The 20,153-nt window shown below is 27.8% G+C and overlaps 1 protein-coding gene and 1 long non-coding RNA gene across 9 annotated transcripts; one reads left to right on the top strand and one right to left on the bottom strand.

Annotated features, from left to right (window-relative positions):
• The first annotated feature begins 4,212 nt into the window (after nucleotides 1–4,212).
• On the top strand, nucleotides 4,213–12,820 carry LOC136090312 (uncharacterized). The gene is made up of 3 exons (XR_010643339.1): nucleotides 4,213–4,295; nucleotides 5,374–5,434; nucleotides 12,731–12,820. It is a non-coding gene; the product is annotated as an uncharacterized LOC136090312 (long non-coding RNA).
• LOC136089279 (uncharacterized) lies at nucleotides 6,995–12,226 on the bottom strand. Of its 8 annotated transcripts, none has more exons than XM_065815163.1 (6): nucleotides 8,262–12,226; nucleotides 8,057–8,190; nucleotides 7,771–7,840; nucleotides 7,557–7,647; nucleotides 7,317–7,469; nucleotides 6,995–7,180 (listed from the first exon to the last, which is right to left on the bottom strand). In XM_065815163.1, exon 1 carries the CDS (start codon nucleotides 11,550–11,552, stop codon nucleotides 10,464–10,466), a length of 1,089 nt encoding a protein of 362 aa, XP_065671235.1. In that variant the 5' UTR covers nucleotides 11,553–12,226; the 3' UTR covers nucleotides 6,995–7,180; nucleotides 7,317–7,469; nucleotides 7,557–7,647; nucleotides 7,771–7,840; nucleotides 8,057–8,190; nucleotides 8,262–10,463. The 8 variants fall into 8 exon arrangements, with proteins under 8 accessions (XP_065671235.1, XP_065671238.1, XP_065671233.1 ...); XM_065815166.1 differs by having other exon boundaries at nucleotides 7,771–7,836; XM_065815161.1 differs by lacking the exon at nucleotides 7,557–7,647 and having other exon boundaries at nucleotides 8,262–8,392; nucleotides 8,497–12,226.
• Nucleotides 12,821–20,153: the final 7,333 nt, after the last annotated feature.

Genomic DNA, 20,153 nt, shown 5'->3' with positions numbered 1-20,153 from the left:
GATAAATAAGAAGATTTTTTGCAAACAGCAAAGAAAGACAAACAGTCGCTAAAAGTCAACATCCTAAAGTAATTTATATTAACTCTTCAGATAATGAAGAAAATGTCGATTTCCATAAATAAGAAAATACAGTATATATATATATATATATATATATATATATATATATATATATATATATATATATATATATATATATATATATATATATATATATATATATATATTTTTTTATCTTTTGTAAATAAATTTTTTTAGGAAAATATTTATTTAAGTTAGAAGCTCGAAAATGGCAAACGTAAATACTACGCCGTCAGATCCAGTGAAATAACAATGATACTACATAAGGAAGAGAACAATTACAAAAATTAGATCACTTGCTTTAAAAGCAAGAGATCCAAGGTTTTATTGTTCCAGGTGAAAATGCCTTTACTTTTCCTAGCTTCTATTTGTTTACATTTATCATTGTTTACAAAAACAAACAAGCAAGGCTTCTGAAAAATGATCGTAATGAACTTATCATCAGAACTTTTTACAAGTTTTTAACATCAATACATAAACAAGACTAAAAAATTACAATAAATCGTGATATAAATTGAAAATATAAATCAAACCACTAATGTTATATATAATATTAAACTCTGATCTTATCGTCAGAAATATATAAATACATATATAAATATATATATACAATGTAAATACAGTAAGACAAATATCTTTATAATATGAAAGAGAAAATACAACAGTCTTACAATTAAAAAGACAAACACGTGGTTGTTATAAAAAGTATTTAAATATATCATCAATAGATAAAATAAAATTTTTAAGTTATTTTATCTATTGATTAAATTAAAATTTTTATTTACAAGTAAAAATTTACTAATTGGGTTTAGAGAAAAAAGGTCTTTAAAGATAGGTAAAGTTAAATCGTTTTTCCACATGTAAATAAAACATAAAATGTTATAAACATTAAGCTCGTAGATATTAAGTATTTTCATATTTATAAATAATGGTTTGGAATGAGTAAAACTATCAGCAAAATTAATCAATCGGATCGCATGCTTCTGACGGAAATAAAGGCATTTTAGCTTACTTTTTTCGGTGCTTTCCCAAGCTATGTTGGGATGGTTTATATACGTGTGAATAAATGAGTAATAAAGTTGGGTAAAGGTTTTTTGTTTAAATATGATCTGGATTTATTTGACTCCGTTACTTTAAGATATTTTTGAGCAAATATAGTCAATATGCGGTTTCCATGTAATGATCTCGTCGAGAACCACTCCTAAAAATTTAGTAACAAAATCTCATTTTATTTCGATTTCATCAATAAATATTTTAGGGAAGCTTTGGGGTAAATAGCGTTTTTTAGAGAGCAAATAGAAAAGAATCCATTTGGTTTTATAAATGTTTAGAGTTAACTTGTTACATTTGAACCAAGTAGATATGTTTTTAAGTTCATCATTCATTGTAGAAAAGAGTTTAGATATGCCATTATTAGTCAAAAACAAGTTGGTGTCGTCGGAAAATATGATACTCATTAAGTTTGAGGCTTTATCTAAGTCATTTATATAGATTAAGAACAAAAGTGGCCTCAAGATAGAACCTTGAGGAACATCAAAGGAAATATTTAGAAGATGGCTTTGGTTATAGTTATTAATAAAAACAAATTGCTTGCTGTTTGATAAGTAACTTCGAAGCCATTTAATAGTTATATAGTTAATTCCGTAGTATTTTAGTTTATTGAGCAGGATTACATGGTCGATAGTATCAAGAGCCTTCGACAAGTCAATAAAAACACTTAATGTAAAATGGGGTCTTTGAAAGAAATTTGAGATTTCTCCTACAAATTATATGTTGCATGTTCAGTGGAACTATTTTTTTTAAAACCAAATTGATTTTTGTTTACAGTGTTATTCCATAATAAAAACCACTTTATTCCACAATCTAAACCACTTTATTCCATAACTAAAACCACTATATTCCATAATTAAAATCACTTCATTCCATAATTAAAATCACTTTATTCCATAATTAAAACCATTTTAATACAAGATTATAAATACTTTATTTAATAAAACAAATAAATTATGAAAAATTTTAAAAAACATTTTCCACGAATTTTTTCAAGTTCAATATTTATTTTTGAATGAAAGAATTTCTAGACAACGCCAACAATAAATATTGCCTAAGATGCTCGTTAAAATTAGCAAAACTACCTGATCGGGTGTCAATTAGATAGCAAACGCGCTCTTTTATCGTGTTTCTTGTTTTTGCCAATGGTTTCATTCTCTTATAAATTGTTTTATTTCACCAAAAACTTCCTCTATGGGATTCAATTGGGGAGAATAGGTAGGAAAAAACTTAAATATATCCCGATTTTCATTTAATAATCTCAACATATCTTTGCTGTGATGAAATTTACAATTATCCATGATAAGAACGTAATTTGGATTGCTTCTGAAATATGGAATAAGATTTTGTGTAATAAAATTTTAAAATTTTTCTGAATTATAAGCACCATCACTAAACTCATAAGAAACTTTTCCATTAATATTAATAACCATCATCAAGCTAATATTTACACCTTTGCTGGCTGGGACAGTAACATATGCGTTTTGATTTACCAATGAATATTCATAATTAGTAGTGGTGCGCAGGTTAAAACCTGTTTCATCTGAAAATACTAATTGGTCATAATTATAGTTAGCTAATTCTCTTGCAAATAATTGTCTGGCGTCTAAAATTCTTGGAGAATTTCTTTCAATTGGTACTTTAGTTAGCCTCTTTCTAGTATATCCCTTTTTTTTTAAATTTTACTTACATAACTTTGTGAGCAATTGATTCCAATATTATTTAAATTTTCTACAATTTCTTGCTGAACATAACTACTGCCATTATTTAAATATGTGGCTATTTCATTTTTTATTATACTGTTATCCTTCAATTTCGGCCCTCTTTTGGCACATAATATTTCTTTATCTGTTAAGCCATCATTAGTTTTTTTAATTAATTTACGTACACAGCTGTAGGATAAGTTGGTTAATTCTTGAATTTCTTTATTATATTTTTCAAGATCTAAATATCTTTTAAAATTTGTAATCGTTTCCTTAGTAATTTCAATTCGGGTCTTACTTTCTTGTGTCATATTGGGCAATATTTTTAAGTTTATATATTTTGAAATAAAGTGGTTTTAATTATGGAATAAAATGATTTTAACTATGGTATAAAGTGGTTTTAATTATGGAATAAAGTGGTTTTAATTATGGAATAAAATGATTTTAACTATGGTATAAAGTGGTTTTAATTATGGAATAAAGTGGTTTTAATTATGGAATAACCCTGTAAAATATTATTGGAAACAAGACAATTGTATACTCTATTGTACATAATGCACTCTAAGATTTTTAAAACAGGTAAAAAGGATAGATAAAGGGCAATAGTTACTTATATTGTAACTGTCCCGTTCTTTCAAAATCGCAGTAACTTTTGCATTTTTTTGTTGATCACAAAAAACTTCTTGGTGGACAGATGATTTATAAACTTAAAAAAGTATATCTTTGAGATGATCGAACTTGATAATTATGTCACCATTAATTCAATCAGCTCTGATAGCTTTTTTTTTTTAGTGATTCAAAGGCAATTTCGAATTCATCAAAAAATAATTCTGAGTATATTTATTTGGAACAGTTTCAATCATCCATTGGTACTAAGAAATCATTAAAGGTGACTGGGGTAAAGGGAACTATATTAGCTAATTCAGGGCCAATTTCGATAAAGTATTTATTAAATTCGTCAAATATAGCTTTTGATTCATGAATACATTTGTTATCAACTATAATTACTTGGGGAAGGGAACCTGAGCATGTTTTTTGATTGCCAATAACTTCTTTTATTACTTGCCACGTGCGCGTGGAGTTATTTCTAAACTTGTCTAATACTCTACACTAATAACTTTTTTTAAACGCTTATGAATTTTTTCAAGCAAATATTTACTTTTTGAAACACAAGGTTTATTAAAATTTTTCATTTTAGTTAATTTTTCAATAATAGGAAAGTTGGCATCATATGCGGCGTAAAATATTTTAAAAAAAGGTCTCATAAATGGTGTCAGCATTCCCCTTGATATTGTTATGATCCCAGTGCAAAAGAGATAACTGATTTTTAAAAAGATTCATATAAGTAGGATTAAAATCACGAATAAATATTGTTTTAGAATTTTTAGAAATGTTGATCCTGGAGTAAATGTAGTTCAAGCAATTAAACAGATGTCACTAACACAGAATGAATGGTTTTTGGTAAGAACACTAATTATTATCTTTATAAGATTTTCAATAATTGGCAGTTTGAATTAACGTATTATTTAAAATCTACCATAAAAATAGGGTCTTAAGGTTAAAATATTGATAAAGGCGAGGGGTAATGGGCCGGGTGAATAAAAAAAAGCAATTGGTTTTACTCAGCGTTTTTGGAATAATTGCTCTTCACGTGAATAAAAATTTGAGCAAAACTGCTTAAATTTTTATTCTTGTAAAGTTAAGCATTTTACTTTAAAAACGCTGAGTAATTGCTCGATTTGATGTGAATAAAAATTTGAGAAAAATTGGTAAAGCTTTTATTCACGTAAAGCTGACCAATAACTGAGTTAAAATAATTGATTTTTTTTATTCACCCGGCCTAAAAATTTTTTTTATTCACCCGGCATTTAAAACAAAACCTCAACAAATATAAACGCGACTAAAATTCATCTGTAAAATTCTCATTTAGTAAAAAAATACTATATCATTTAAAAGTTATAACCTCGTGAAGTTGACAAGCCTCTGTCATTTTCATAATTTATTAATAATAACTCATTCTAGTTTAAAGGCAGGGTGAATAAAAAAAACAAATGCTTTGACTCAGTAATTGATCAGCCTTACATGAATAAAAACTTCAGCAATTTTGCTCAAATTTTTATTCACATCAAGTCGAGCAATTACTCAGCGTTTTTGGAGTAAATTGCTTAACTTTTCGTAAATAAAAATTTGAGCGATTTTGTTCAAATTTTTATTTACGTAAAACTGAACAATTACTCTAAAAACGTTGAGTGAAAGCAATTGCTCTTTTCTATTCACTCAGCCGAATGTTTCTTAATGAATTATAAGTTAAAAAAATAAATTACAACAAGATAGAATCAGAAAGATTTGCAACTTTCAAATTGCGCTCATTGTAGTTTTATGGTCTAATTATGGTACTCCAGCTTGATTTTTATAAAAAAAATTGAAAATTGCTGGTGTTTATTTACAACTCCCATTTTTTTATTGTTTATAAAACGTGAATCAGGTAATGTATTAAACATTTTCTAAATACAAAACTTTTTTTTTTTTTAATAAATAGTGGATGGAGTAAAATATATGGTAACAGACAAAGTGGACGAATTGTGTGGTGAAGAAATTGCGTATGTCTGAAATTTTTTTTTTAATTTTAATTTGTACCTGCTGAGAAGGAGCCCATGCTCAGTTTCAGACGTGCACAAGTGTAGTAAAGCTGCAATTGTTGTTCACGATAAATTGATCCTAAATTTTTCTGATAATTTTATGCAACTTTTTTCCTGATTAACATTCCTGTTTTAGCTGCTATGGATATAAAACTAACCCTTTTGTTGTTGTTGTTGTTGTTGTTGTTGTTGTTGTTGTTTAAAAGTTTATAAATAAAAAAACCTAGCGGGGCAAGTAGAAAACGTTATTTTGTCTTATCATCGAGCCCCAATCATGCGTATTTACCGCATAATTTATTTAAATCAGTGTTTTTTAAAAGGGCTTATTAGACATTTTTTTTGAAATTCACTTTTTGTGTGTTTTATGTTCTTCTATGATAGCTTCACCAGTTTATGTTAAAACGTGTTTAAATTTTATCTTCTTACACAAATAAAGCCACCTGATAGTTTTTGATTTTTTTTAAAAAGACGAGTTTGCATCAAATACGCCCATTTAAAAAAAATCACTCTCCAGCTGATTCGTATTTATAGGCGCAATACGAGGAAAATGTTTCTCGTATGTTGTTGCTATTATAAAATTTTTATTCCAGACCAAAATTTTTTGCAATGAAAAAAGTTGCATACAATTATCAGAAAAATTTAGGATCAATTTATCGTGAACAACAATTGCAGCTTCACTACACCCGTTAAAAAATGAGGCGTTGATTTGATGTTGATTCAATGTTTCTCGTCAACATTGATTCCATATTGATTTTTTGTCCAAAATGTTAGCCACTTATCAACGTTGATTTGGTGTTTACAAAAAACGTTGATCGAATGTTGCTTTTCAACATTTAATCAACAATCATTTTTTCCTGGTGATTCAACACTGATTTTTATAATAGCCGACGGTATTTTGATATCGCTTTTTGATGCATATATCAAAAAAATATATATCAACAGTTTACTATATATATATATATATATATATATATATATATATATATATATATATATATATTTAAACAACTTTAAAATGTATTCTACAAAATAGAGTGCTCAATGTTCTTAAAAGAACTGAGCAATTATAAATTAGTAGAAAATCACTTAAGAAAATTTTTTTTCATTTAACACTGTATTTCATCGATAAAAAGACTCATCAGAAATGCACTCATCAATAAAAAACTCAGTATTTCTGATGAGTCTTTTTATTTATGAAACACAGTGTTAAATGAAAAAAAACTTTGTTAAGTGATTTTCTACTGATTTATAATTTATATATATATATATATATATATATATATATATATATATATATATATATATATATATATATATATATATATATATATATATATATATATATATATATTATGTATGTATATATATATAAAATATTTGTATATAAAATTTATACATATTGCTCAAATCTTAATTTGTTTTGTAAAAAACAGGCTGTAAATAAAGGATTTAGCAAAAAAGTTATTGATAGAGTAATTCAAAGCTAACTCAAAAGAATAATGAAAGAAAGTAGGCACTACATTAAGAAAGTTTTTTTATTGAATTTAACACAAAATTTACATTTTCAAACAATTTATTTAGCGTTTGCAGCATTGTTCATTTTCAAAACTTTTCGATTGAGTCGTGTTCCTGATTGACTTAAAAATTTCGAAATGCCTGAATAACATTCGCAAATTTTTGCATCATGATGCTGTCGTGTAATCGCATCTAAATCAAAAATTCAAATCAAATTTGAAAAAAATCAAACTGCAGAAATTATAGCAAATAGTTACATAAATGACTGACTAGGATAAACAAAACTGTGAAATAAAAAATCTAAAAAAATGCATAAAACCATTCTTACCCACTATCATATGATACAGGGTGTATGTTTTAAAATTTATCTTCAATGAACCACCCGAGACATTAAAACAGGCCCCAGCATCCTCGCTCATCAACAACTTTCCAAAAGCAAAAGCCGATTTATATTACCTCCACAACGACTAAGAGAACTTATCTATTATTAAAAAAATAAAAATTACTTAAGGGTCAGAACACATATTATGTTTATTCTATATGAATGAAATTATCTTAATTTCAATACATGGATTTTTAAAATTGACTCTTGAATCACTTTTCTCTTTTAACTATTTTTGCCATCTCAACGCAACTCAACGCAAATCTTTTTTGAAAATCTTTTAAAAAAAATGTAGTAAAATAAACAATATTATTATTATTTATGTAAAATATTTTGTAAAAAATTAACCATGAAAAATTACCTAAATGGAAAAAATAAATAAAACTTTTATTTAATTTACCCTGGCAAGACAAATGTTTTTCTTTGCTATCCTCTTTATCCAAAACACAATTTTTAGAGCCATTTTCTACCTAGGTATAGATAAATTATACATACAAAAATTAAATAAAATTTTTAAACATTATATAGTGATTTTTATTTAAACTTGTCAACAAACATATATTTATAAAATATTTGTCAACAAAATTATATTCTATAACATATAGTTCTGATTTCTATTAATTTTTTTACTGCACACGCACACAGATTTTAATTAGAACAAAAGCAACATTAGGACTTTTTTTTACCAATATATTTGAAGACAACATCATTTTCCCTTGAGATAGATTAGTTTCTTTCGAGAAGTCATTGTTATTTTCAGCAACTGAAAAGCTTGCTATTTCACTGTGTAAATGGGGAGTTGATATTGATTTAAAAACATCTATAATTCAATTAAAAAAAAAGCATTTTATTTTAACAAACCATTATTTTACTTTTACAAAAATAGTTAACCTGCTATATTTGGAATCACGTTAGATGTTCTTTAGCTATTTGAACTATCAAAATAGTATCTTCCGTATAGTTCTTCATCACCAATCACAATATCTTAATCACTTTCACAAAATGTCATTGCTGTATTTCTCCTTTAATATAAACTTTACTTTATAAACAAAAAAAGTGCATGATTTGTGTAATTCTTTATTGCAAAATTTTTTATTTGTTAAAAACTAATTTTAGTAAAATTTACTTTTGCTTTGTCCCTTTTTTCTCTTCGATGTCAGTTTCAATATTTGAAGTATCTGCTGCTTTCTCTAAGTGTGACTGAGCTTCTTCATAAACACAAATCCATGTACATAAAATCATTTATCAATATCTAATGAAGATGTAATTGAAATTTTTGCGGCAAAAGCAGGTCCTATGAGAATGGAGTGCAATTGGTGCACCACATAAAAATTAATGAATTTTAATGAAAAACCCATGAAAATTAATGAATTTTTTAATTTTTAAAAAACACTAAAAGTTAAAAAAAAAAACTAAAAACATAGTTAAAAAAACTTTTTTTAATTGTTGGAAATCTTCTTTAAACATTCTAAAGACATTCAGAACATATAATTTAAACAAATGCCCGTTGGAATATTGGATTTAAAATAAGTGATATTAAATGAGACTATAGTCATATTGTAAAGCAGGCCTAAAATAAATTTGCACCAGCACATGATTATCCTCTTCAGTGCCCTGGTCAAAACATACAGTTCAATATCTAATTCAATTATTTTACATTTTTTTATAGTAATATGCAAACCTGTAGTGTATAAAATCCTAGCAGGGTATATCTTCCAATCAGAGGTTGATGCCTGCAAGGTTGTGACAGCTTTACGAATCGCAGCGGAACTTTTAAATGGCAGCCAGAAGCATTTCCCATCAATTTTCATCCAACTTTTAGCAATCACTTCCACTTCTTTAATTTTTCCATTTAAAGTTCAACAATCGCAAATGAAATTTCAATATTCTGGTGCAATTTAATTCTAAACAATCTTATATAAGTTACAAAATAAAATTAAAAATACATTAGAGATTAAAAACAATGAACTTTGTAAAACGCTTTTTAGATTTATTAATGTAAAACACCAGTGTAAATATTTTATTATTTCTATAAACATACCAGGTATTTGTTTCACACAAAAAATTTATAAATTAAAATGCATTAAACTCACTTTAAATTTGTTCAATGAACTACATATTTGACAAATTTACAACAAATTTTACAAAATGGCACATGCACAGACATACTTTAAAAATTGATGGTCTGCAAGTATAATCAAAGTTTGTGTTTTTAATTCAAGAAATCAGTGATCATAAGCAATATCACAATGTCTAAGCACAAAAAAAGCATAACCACCTTTTTAAACAGGTATCATCAAGCCTTTCTTCAAAAGTTCTTTTTTTTTCGGAAAAATTGTTTTTAGGTTGGCTAATGAATTTACATAACAAACGTCTAAATAAGATGTTTCAAAACAATCAGGAAAAAACTTTCTAACTGAATGAGGATTTAGAGCCTTGCATTTTACAAGATCTACCAAAACCTCTTCTACTAAAATAAACCCTTTGTCTTGAATAAAATAAACTCTGTCTCATAGATTTGATGTGATCTTTTTATTTACCACTTGGGCAGAAATTTCTTTACCATTCCTTTCTCTAAGAAAAATATCCAACTTTTTTCTCTCATCTAATTGATTCACTATTTGGGCAACAGTCTGATGTGATTTTTGCACCATTTTTTTAATTCAACCCAAAAAGTTTTCAAAAGGAAAAGCTGATAGATGATCAAGACTCTCCCCAAAGTTAACACAATCATCAGCTAAATGAATCATGCTATGAACATTGTATGTTACCAAGATCTCCCCATACAAAATTTGTACTTCTCTGACAAACTATATAAGCAGCTGTTTAGCAAATGCCACTAACAATTCATTTTTGGCCATTTTATCAGAAAGCAGTATGTGCATAGCAATTGAAAGAGAAATAAATAAGTCATAGTTTTATTTATTTTTCCTTTTTAAAACAACTGGTCCAGCATAAAGCAGAATAATCAAAACTCTGTTGCTTTCCACTTCTCAAGTTCATTTAAAGAGCGTGGTCTATGTTGAAAATTGGATGGTGTATAACTTCGTAAATTTATGAGTTCATTTGAAATACTGTCTTTAACAGATTGACTTATTCTAATACATCGGGACCTTTACACCAGTTTATTAGAAGTTTTTTAACTACTCCAAGACATATAAGGTGCATATAGTCTAATGGGAATTCAGTTACCATTGGGAAATTTAACTGAACAAGTGGAGAAAGACTCTCAAGCTGGTGACCTTCTTTATAAAAATTATTTTTAAAAGCCATGTCAGTACAAAGTAAAGTAGTCGTTTCCAATAATCTTACGCCATGTTTTTGTGTGCCAACTGCCATACATCTTTCACAGCTATGATAGCCACTATGCCCTATAATGCATTTAACAAATGCTCTTGCAGACGCATCACAAACAAAAGCTTTAATAGTCACCAGCAGCTGTTTATACCCATTAGTTTGCAATTTTTTCATTTCAAGAATAAAATCTTCAAAGCACTCATCCAAATTGTTTGGTTTTCCCTGACCATGCCAAATTGCAACAGCATAGGATCCTTTTCTGTTAATTGTAACTAGTATAGGCCAAATGGAAGTCTTTTTACTATTGCACATAGGTGCACCATCAATACTTACAATTAGATCAAGCTTTTCCTTATTTCCAACTGTTGATATGTAATAATCAATTGCACTTTTAACTGCAAGATATATATAATCGCCTCCACTGACATATAAAATATTAACTTTTTGAAGAGATTTTTGTAATGTCTGCCAGCATTTTGGTATAGATGGAGTAAATTTATTTAAGTGAAATATAAGTGCATTTAAAGCATCATCTTTTATACAGTATTTTAATAACCACTCATATAAAAAATCTTTTGTTGAAGTTAGAGTATCAATACTACTGTATAAACTATTTTTAAATGCAATGTCGTCAACATCACAATAATTAGATTCAACTTTACTTAAACAAAATTTATTTTCTGGCGAAGTGATTGAAAACATCAATATATCACTGTGCACATCTTCAGAAACTTCAAAAATCTTTTGAATGTCTAAATCTAGATGAACGCAATTTCCTCTACCAACAATGTTGCACTCTTCAAGAAGATATTTTATTCTTTTTTCAGTATTTCGTTTTTCTTTCATAAATTCTCTCATATATAGGCTTCTGTCATATTTAGGCATTATTATCTTTATTTTATTACATCACAAAAGAAAAAAAAATAAAGGCATTATTACTCTTATACAGAAAAAATCAATTTAAATTGCATTTTGTACTATATGATTTAAGTTTGCAGTCAGAATTTATCAGGCAAATACTTGCAGCCATTAATAATTTGCTATGATAATAGTAATGTTATTATAATAAGCATTAATAAGCCAAATTGCTGCTAAGTTGTGACTTTTTCATGTTAAATTGTTAAAATATTTATATTAAGATGTTCTATTATCCTCAAATAGTTAAAAAACTACCCTAATTTCATTAGGATAATCTTTATTCAAGAACTGAAAAAATAATTACTTAATAAAATATATGTTTTTCAATAAGTTTATACTCATTTTATACCGTATAATACAATTAAAATTTGAACAAACGTTTTATAACCACCAAAAATAACAAAAAAAATCCCAGCAGAAAATGCTCAGCAAATTACTGTTAGTAAACGGCTCAATAAATTTGTTTTTTGTCAACAGTAAATCAACGAACGCTCAGTGTTTGTAAATAAACGTTGATTTGCTGTTGATAACATTGCTGTTGCTACAACATCCATTTATGGTTGATCGCCGTTGATCGCTAATATCAACGCAAAATCAACGTTGATCAACATCAAATCAACGCTTCATTTTTTAGAGGGCACTTGTGCACGTCTGAAACTGAGCTGTTGAAATTTATCGTCCGGCCGGTTTTATTTTTTTGATAATTTTGGTCCGCTTTGAAAAAAACGATCCGTGATTTTATTTATTTATTTATACACGTTTATTTTACAACTAAAAAGTATTTACAAGTAACCAATCACAGATTGGCGGTAAAGATATACAAAGATAAATCATAAATATAAAGTTCGAAATATACGAGGTAAATAAAAATATAGTTGCCTACAACTCCGAGACATGATTAAAATAAATACCAATTACAACAATATATTAACGTGTACGCAAAAATAATCCGAAAAATATATCACTATATTATTCCAATTATAATAAAAAATACAACAAATAAAAATAAATCTTTTGATTTTTTGGAGGAGTGTTTAGATATTTCAGTGTAAGTTTATTTACCACATTTTAAAATAATGTAAGTGTATAAGTATGATAAAAACAAAATTTGTGTAAGATTGATAAAAAGAATTACTTATTTTTAGTTATAGGAAGCTCGCAGAAGACTTAAATCAGTCTTGTCGTTGAGTACCTTTTCCAGAGACGTGTAATACACATAAAAAATCAGTTGCATACGTGGTATATATGTATGTGTTACATATATACCTTGTTATTACTATTATTTTTTAATCGATTTGTTTTAAAAGTTAAGTTTCATTTATTTATCTTTTTATTCAAATTTAAAAAAAATTCCTTATAGTTGTAATTTGATTATTGTAGTCTTTAGATTTATTTTCAGAGAGTGTTCGTTGTTTAAGTTTAATAGTGATTCGTTTCTGGAAACTAATTTGTTAAATAAATAGAGACCACGATATGTAATTGAGAATTTTGAGAGCCTTGTTGTTTCAAAAGGTATCTTAAAGTTGCCTGTTGCTCTTGTATTGTATTGTATTTATTTATATTGTTTTTAAAAAAGTGTGTTGTAAAATGTTCTGGAATCTGACTTAGTTTATAGTTAAACATGAAAAGTATATTTTGAAAAATATTTATTTGAAATATATTTAGTGCGTTCATTTGTTTCAGTAAGGGTTGAGCATTTTGATATTTGTGCAGAAATTTTAGTTGATAACGGACCAAAAGCTCGTTAAAACTATTGATTTAAATTTAATTTTAAATTAATTTTTAATTAAATTTATAATAAATTTATTTAAACTTAAATTATATTAAAACTAAGTTATTGAATATAAATTTAAAGTTTAAGTTATACAAGTTTAAATAAAATATTAAGACTGTAAAATAGTGACAAGGAGTTGGAATAAAAGGGAGTTTTAGTCCATATCTAATAGACGCGGGGGCAGGAGGTTTAATTAAAGGCGAAAGGGGAGGAAGGGGGGAAGTTAATTTTTAATTATTTTTCAAATAAAAAAGTAAAAAAATTTAAATTTTTTGATTTTTTAACTATTCAATTTTAGCGTGACTTGCGGTCGAATGCGCATTTTGTAACAACTGTTTTATCATAATTTTACCATAAAGCAGCTGTTTTATCATAATTTATTATAAAACAGCTGTGGCGCAGTGGTAGCGCACTTGCCTCAGAAACGTAAGATCCGTGGTTTAAACCCCACCTCTGGGCAGGTGTCTTTGTCTTTAAGAAATGATGTCTTCGAAGTCTAAAGGAAAAAATAATTGAAAAACGTTTCTTTATACTTATTGAGTATCTGTGTGTAAACAGCTGTTGTGCATGTCACTTTAGTGCATGCTAACTTAACAGTGTTTTATTTTTTATTATTTTTTTTGTGGTTATTAAGGTGCTCCCAGAGGTCAATAAGGTCTCATCACAGAAGAACGCAAAGAACATTAAATAGGAAGTTCACGCCTCCTTCCTTATCAATATCGCTTATTGGACTAGAGCCGATGTTGAACCTCGGACCTCGTTGTTTTTAGCCAGAACTCTTACCACTACGCCACAGTATTTTTGTTGTTTTTGTTGTTTAATCACTTTTTACACTGTCAGCATTAATCATGGTTCAGTGACTTCAAAACAAGAACCGTAATTGGGATGCAATGTTTGGAAGCATCTTTTTGCTTTAGATCAAAAACATATGATAACAATTGTTTGTTGAAAGAGCATTGTATACATTTTTTTTAACTAAACATTTTAATGTATATGGATACGTATTTAAATGTTTTAATGAATATGGAAAGTGTATAGAGGTACCAATAGGTATATTAGTTTGGAGAATGTTGACAAAACGATCTAGCTTGTCACTAATGAATATAGAGTATTATTAGGTTGTTTATTTTATATTTAATTATTATTATTTATATATTATTTTATATTAGTTTTAGGTTATTTAAAGTATTTTTAAATCAGCTTTGAGTGTCTGAAATATGCTTGATTGTCTGCCTTGAGTATGCAAGACTTAAGCTTTAGACATGACTGTAAATGTGTGTTTAACTTTAGAGCTTTGTATTCGATAGTTTTATGAATGCCGTACAACAGTCGCACAGCAACTGTTTTATAATGGAAATATTTTCTTGCGTGAGTTGCACACCTTAACGTTGGTTGTACAGCAAAGTTTTTTGTAAACCAAAATTTGAGAAAATAGAAAAAAAATTCTGTATTTATTGTACATGAAAATTGTACAACTGTTGTACAACGCTTTTACAACTATTGGAAGCCTAAAAATGTGTTGAGTGACAAATGCACTTTTTAAAATGATTTAAATATAGTTTAGTTTAGGGCTAACGGACTTTTTTTGATGCTTATGGTAGGTAGAGCGGGGCTAGTTGAGCATAGGGGCAAGTTAAAGTTGGGCAGTTAAAATATCTCAAAAACTACGCATCACATGACAAAACATCTTATGGATGAAAGTTAGGGAATTAAAATGTTAACACAATGTGCAACAAAAGGTTGCTGAAAAGCTATTGAGTAAGATACACGGGCATTTTTTCTATTTTGGACCAAAAAAGTGAAAAAACTTTTTTTTGCTATTTTTCTCTTGTATGTTTATAAATTTTTTTTATCTCCCATCACTTAAGTGTTAATAATTTACCTATGGAAGGCCAAAGCTGCCTTTAGTGCGTTCAGTTCATAATGCAATATGCTCACGGCATTATTTGGTGTGGTGATTACATTATACGCTGCGCTAACTATATTAAACGCTGTGCTAACATTATACGCTGTAACATTATTGTGCTACATTATACGCTGCGCTAACTACATTATATGATGTGCTCCCCACATTATATGATGTGCTCCCCACATTATATGATGTGCTAATGCATTATATGATGTGCTACTACATTATATGATACATTCATTACATTATATGATGTGGTACTGCATTATATGAAGTGCTTCTACATTATGGGTTATGCTCACTATATTACATGATGCGGTCATTCTTTTTTTATTGCTTTATATGATGTACTCACTACATTATATGTGGTAATTCTTTTTACGGAGAAGATGTAAAGAAATTTAGAAAAGATGGGTGAAATTTAGAAAAAGTGGATTTTTATAAAATATATTTAACTTTTAAAAATGGCATACTTTGAAGCAGATAATGAGTTAGTTGATGTTCTAACAAATATTGGTTTACAAAATCTCATAAACGGATTTAAAACAGAAAGATTTGATATTTTGTCAGTTTTAGCTGCATCTGATGAGGAGCTATCTAGACTTAGGGTTATCACACTTGGTGATAAAATCAGACTTAGAGATTCTTGTAGAAACAAGCAGCAACAACAAGCAAGAAAATGTACCTTGTCATCGACAGACGATGTAAATCAAAATAAAAATTTCACTTTTTCACCAGCGTTAAATCTCTGAAGATTTCAAGCAAGGGTATTTGAAAGAGATTGTTTGTTTAGAGGAAGAAGAATGAGCAAGAGTAAAAGTATTTTTCAAGAATATTAAGTTAAAACTATGCAGAATTTATAACTAGTTACATGTAGTTACTTTAGTTAACTATAAATAAACAAAAAAAAAATTTAGTTTAATAAAAGTTATTATTTAACAAATTCATTGAATTTTTAAATTGGGTAATACTGACAGCGTCTATTGCAATAGAGACTATTTACAATATTGTTAACAATAACATTAATGTATTGTTAACAATTTCAACAATAACATTAATGTATTGTTAACAATTTCAATAATCAAAAACAAGTAACATGTGACTTGTTTTTGATTAACCAAATTGTCCATTTTTCAAATTCTTTTGGTAAATTTACTAAAATTTTGCAATTAATTTTCTTTAATGTTAAATTTCAAAAGTCTACAACAAGAATAATAACCTCTAAAAAAAAAAAAAGGAAGAAACTTCAACTATAAAGTTTTATTGTTAGAATTTAAAAATTATCAATAAAAGCTACAAACATTGTGTTTTGACAAATTATTGTAGATTCTTAGTTTTTTAATTGACATCTAGTTGTAAAATATTTATTCTACACGTGTGTAAATGATTTTAAGATTAAATTTTATGTTTTTGATTTTAACACTATACATAGTCATTAGTAGAAACCTAAAAAATATGTCTAATATGCTTGTCACAAAGCGGAAGAAGAGAGGAGAAGAACATGGACTGTAAATTTTATGTGTATGGCAAATATGTATGCTACAAAAATTCCTACTACTGACCAAAAAATAATTTTACAAAAAGCAGGCCTTGAGTGTAGAAAAATTAAGCTTGAAATAAATGACCATGAAGAAGCTGTTTACAGTAAAGTTGTTGAAAATTTTCCACAAGTTAAAGAATCTGGAGGGATTGAGTTAATGTCTTATTTAGCGAATTCTCAAGATTTAGTATTAATTAAGATTTAGTATTATATAACTGTGGTCTTGCTGCAAAAGAAATTAAATTAAGTATGGGCGGAAGCCAAGGTAAAGTGTATATTAGACCAATACAAAAATCTCTGTCAACCAAATCAATAAATGAAGAGCTTATAGTTACTTTTGAAGAACTTTATATTCTTTTTTTTGTTTGAGTTGTGGGAAGGAATTCCTCTTAAATGAGTTAAGAAGTCACATACAGATTTGCTTTAATGTTAGTAGTGACAAAAATAATGATGTTTTTGAACTTCCTCTGTTTTCTCCATTTAAAGACAATGACAATTGTAATAATTCAAATAATAGTTTTACAAAACAAATTGTTTTTCGATGCAACCTTTACCCCAGTATGAGCTGCCAGAATATGAATCACCAAATGTGAATTTATTTTTATCCATTTTGGAATCTAAAAAAGACATGAGTGAGAGTGATCTATCTATTTCTTCAATAAACTGTAATAAAAATAAAGATGTTTTTAAAGAAGATTTAGATACAAAGATAGAGAATATTATCCAATACTGTCATGTGAAAAATATTTCAAAAAATCTTGTTGAAATATTGTGATATATGCAAAACAAGTTGATCACTGGAAGGCCCCTTGAAATCAGAGACCTTGCTGTTTGTCCAGATGGAGAGACATCTTTTATTCTTGTTGATCGTTCAAATATATTGACGACTGCGCTCGAAGAGATATTAAAAATAAATTGATTACTGCTGGATATTAAAAATAAATTGATTACTCAGGAAGTACAATTTTAGAATGAGGTAACTCTTATAACACTAGTTATATCATTAAAAATGATTTCATTTGTATAATAAAATAGTTTTTTTTTGACCATTTGTTCATTAAATAAGGATGCTAAAGATTTTGGAGGTACCTGGAAAGAGTTCTTTGAGATTATTTTACGAAAGATTAGGGAAAAATATTTCGACAATGGAATACTCGATTCATTCCCTGAAGATTATTATGCAGTTGATTTAATATTTTGTACGGCTTTGATTTTTCTAGCATTGTTTATTTGTTTACGTATATATTTATATATAAACTATGCATGTGTAACATGCATTTAAATTTTTTATAAAACTAAAAAAAAATATTTGAATTTAATTCATAAATAATTTTTTTCTGCAACTTTAGAATTAGTTGCATGCATATAGACATTTGAATGAGCTGTATAACTGTTATATAGTAACTTTAGAAAGGGTGTTACAATTTGTGACTGGGGCAGAAGCAGAACCTGTGTTAGGATATGAACTCCATCCATCCATTTTATTTATTGGTGCTGAAAATAGTTGGATTCCGACTTTAAATACATGTTCCAGTGTATTGAATCTACCAAGGCCTTCCATCGAAAATAAGATATCTTTAGAAAAAAAATTATTTCGACTTTTCGACTATGCATTCAATAATATCTTTTTTGGCATGTTGTAAACTTTTGACCAAAAATGTTTTAAGTGTTAATGTTTTTCTTTGTTGAACTTTATAACTTAAAATTCCTTTGAAAAAATTAAAATTGTTATGTAGTTTTCCTAGCAAAATCAAATTTAAAAAATAATTCAATTTTGTTATGTACATTTTCAAATTGGTTGGCTATCAAAAAGTGGGGTTAATAGTTCTCCATCTTTGTTAAAAATATTCAAAAAAAGTTAAAAAGTATTTGATTAGGTTTAACATAATTAGTTATAAAATAGTTTAACTATATCTCTAGCTCTTGTATGCATAGTTATACCAGAGTCAACGTCAAATAAAGATTTAGGGACTTTATCTAGTTCCAAGTATAACAGTGTCTAGCCTATATTGGGTACTTCAAATATTGAACGTTCATCAGAACTGAAATATTCAAGAAGAACTCCTTCCGTGCCGTAGTTTTCAAACTCGTTATTGTTAAGCTCAAGACTCATTGGATTATTGAGTTGTCCGCTCACCCAAAGTTTTAAGGGTGATGTCTTAATCGCCCGCATACGACGGTTTGCCCTAACGTGTCTCCATATATCAAGTTTATCATTAATTTTTTTAAGAAAAACGTAGTGTAATGCAAACAAATCTTCTGCATTGGAAGAATCGAGTATGTAACTATCTTCATGTAATAAAATAGCTCAAAATAGTAGCTTAATACACCACAAAAAACGTCTCTCCACAATCTTTCTATTCTTTGATTATGAGTACTCTTACCGGTTAACATACTTCTTCTAAATTCTCTACGATTTGCAATCATGTAATCTGCAATAAGTACATTTTCTATACCTTTGTCTGATCTGACTCTACTTGGCAAGCCAAATTCATTAACACCTTTTAAAAAGCAATTAAATACGGTGTAAGCTTTGTTGTTGGCTGAACCAGGGCAACTGGCAAACGACTAAAACTATTTATAGCTCCGTAATTATAAAATACCAACATACTAACTGATAATTCGTATCAACGTGCCATAGATGATTTAGCCATTATGCATAGTCTATTATTCTTTCTCCGCATTTTGGAAACTCGTTTGTTGATAAAGCTACTCGCGAATCAAGATCATCATTTGTAATATTAGAAAAGTTATACATTTTGAGATTGTAATCGTTCATTCAACGGTAAATAGTTCTCTCAGCAACATTTAGAAGTCTAAAAATGTCTTTAATTGTAAAGTCTTCTTTTAAGAGATTCTCTAACACATGACTAGGTATTTCAAACTTTAAAGGTCCTCCACGTTCATGGATACTTATTAAGTATTTTCTTATTATAGATTGAACATTTAACTTTTAGTTCCATTACTTTTTGTTTGTTTGATACACTAATACCTCAAAGTCTCTCAAAGACAACTTTAAAATCAGATCAATAGTTATATTTTCCCGTTGAAAGTTTGTAATCAGATAAGAAATTCCAATTTTATAAATTATACGTGTAATCTATAAAGCATCATAACTTTATAAAATAGTGATCACATCATGTAATGATGTTAGCACATTATATAATGTAGTGCGCACAATATATAATGTAATAGCACATCATATAATGCTTTAGCACATCGTATAATGTAGTAAGCACATCATATAATGTAGTGAGTACGCCATATAATGTAATGCGCACATCATATAAAGTAGTGCGCACATTATATAATGTAGTAGTACACCATATAATGCATTAACACATC

Source organism: Hydra vulgaris, chromosome 13 (genome assembly GCF_038396675.1).
Source record: "Hydra vulgaris chromosome 13, alternate assembly HydraT2T_AEP".
Taxonomy (NCBI): Eukaryota; Metazoa; Cnidaria; class Hydrozoa; order Anthoathecata; family Hydridae; genus Hydra; species Hydra vulgaris.
This window is presented reverse-complemented; position numbering and strand designations above follow the sequence as displayed.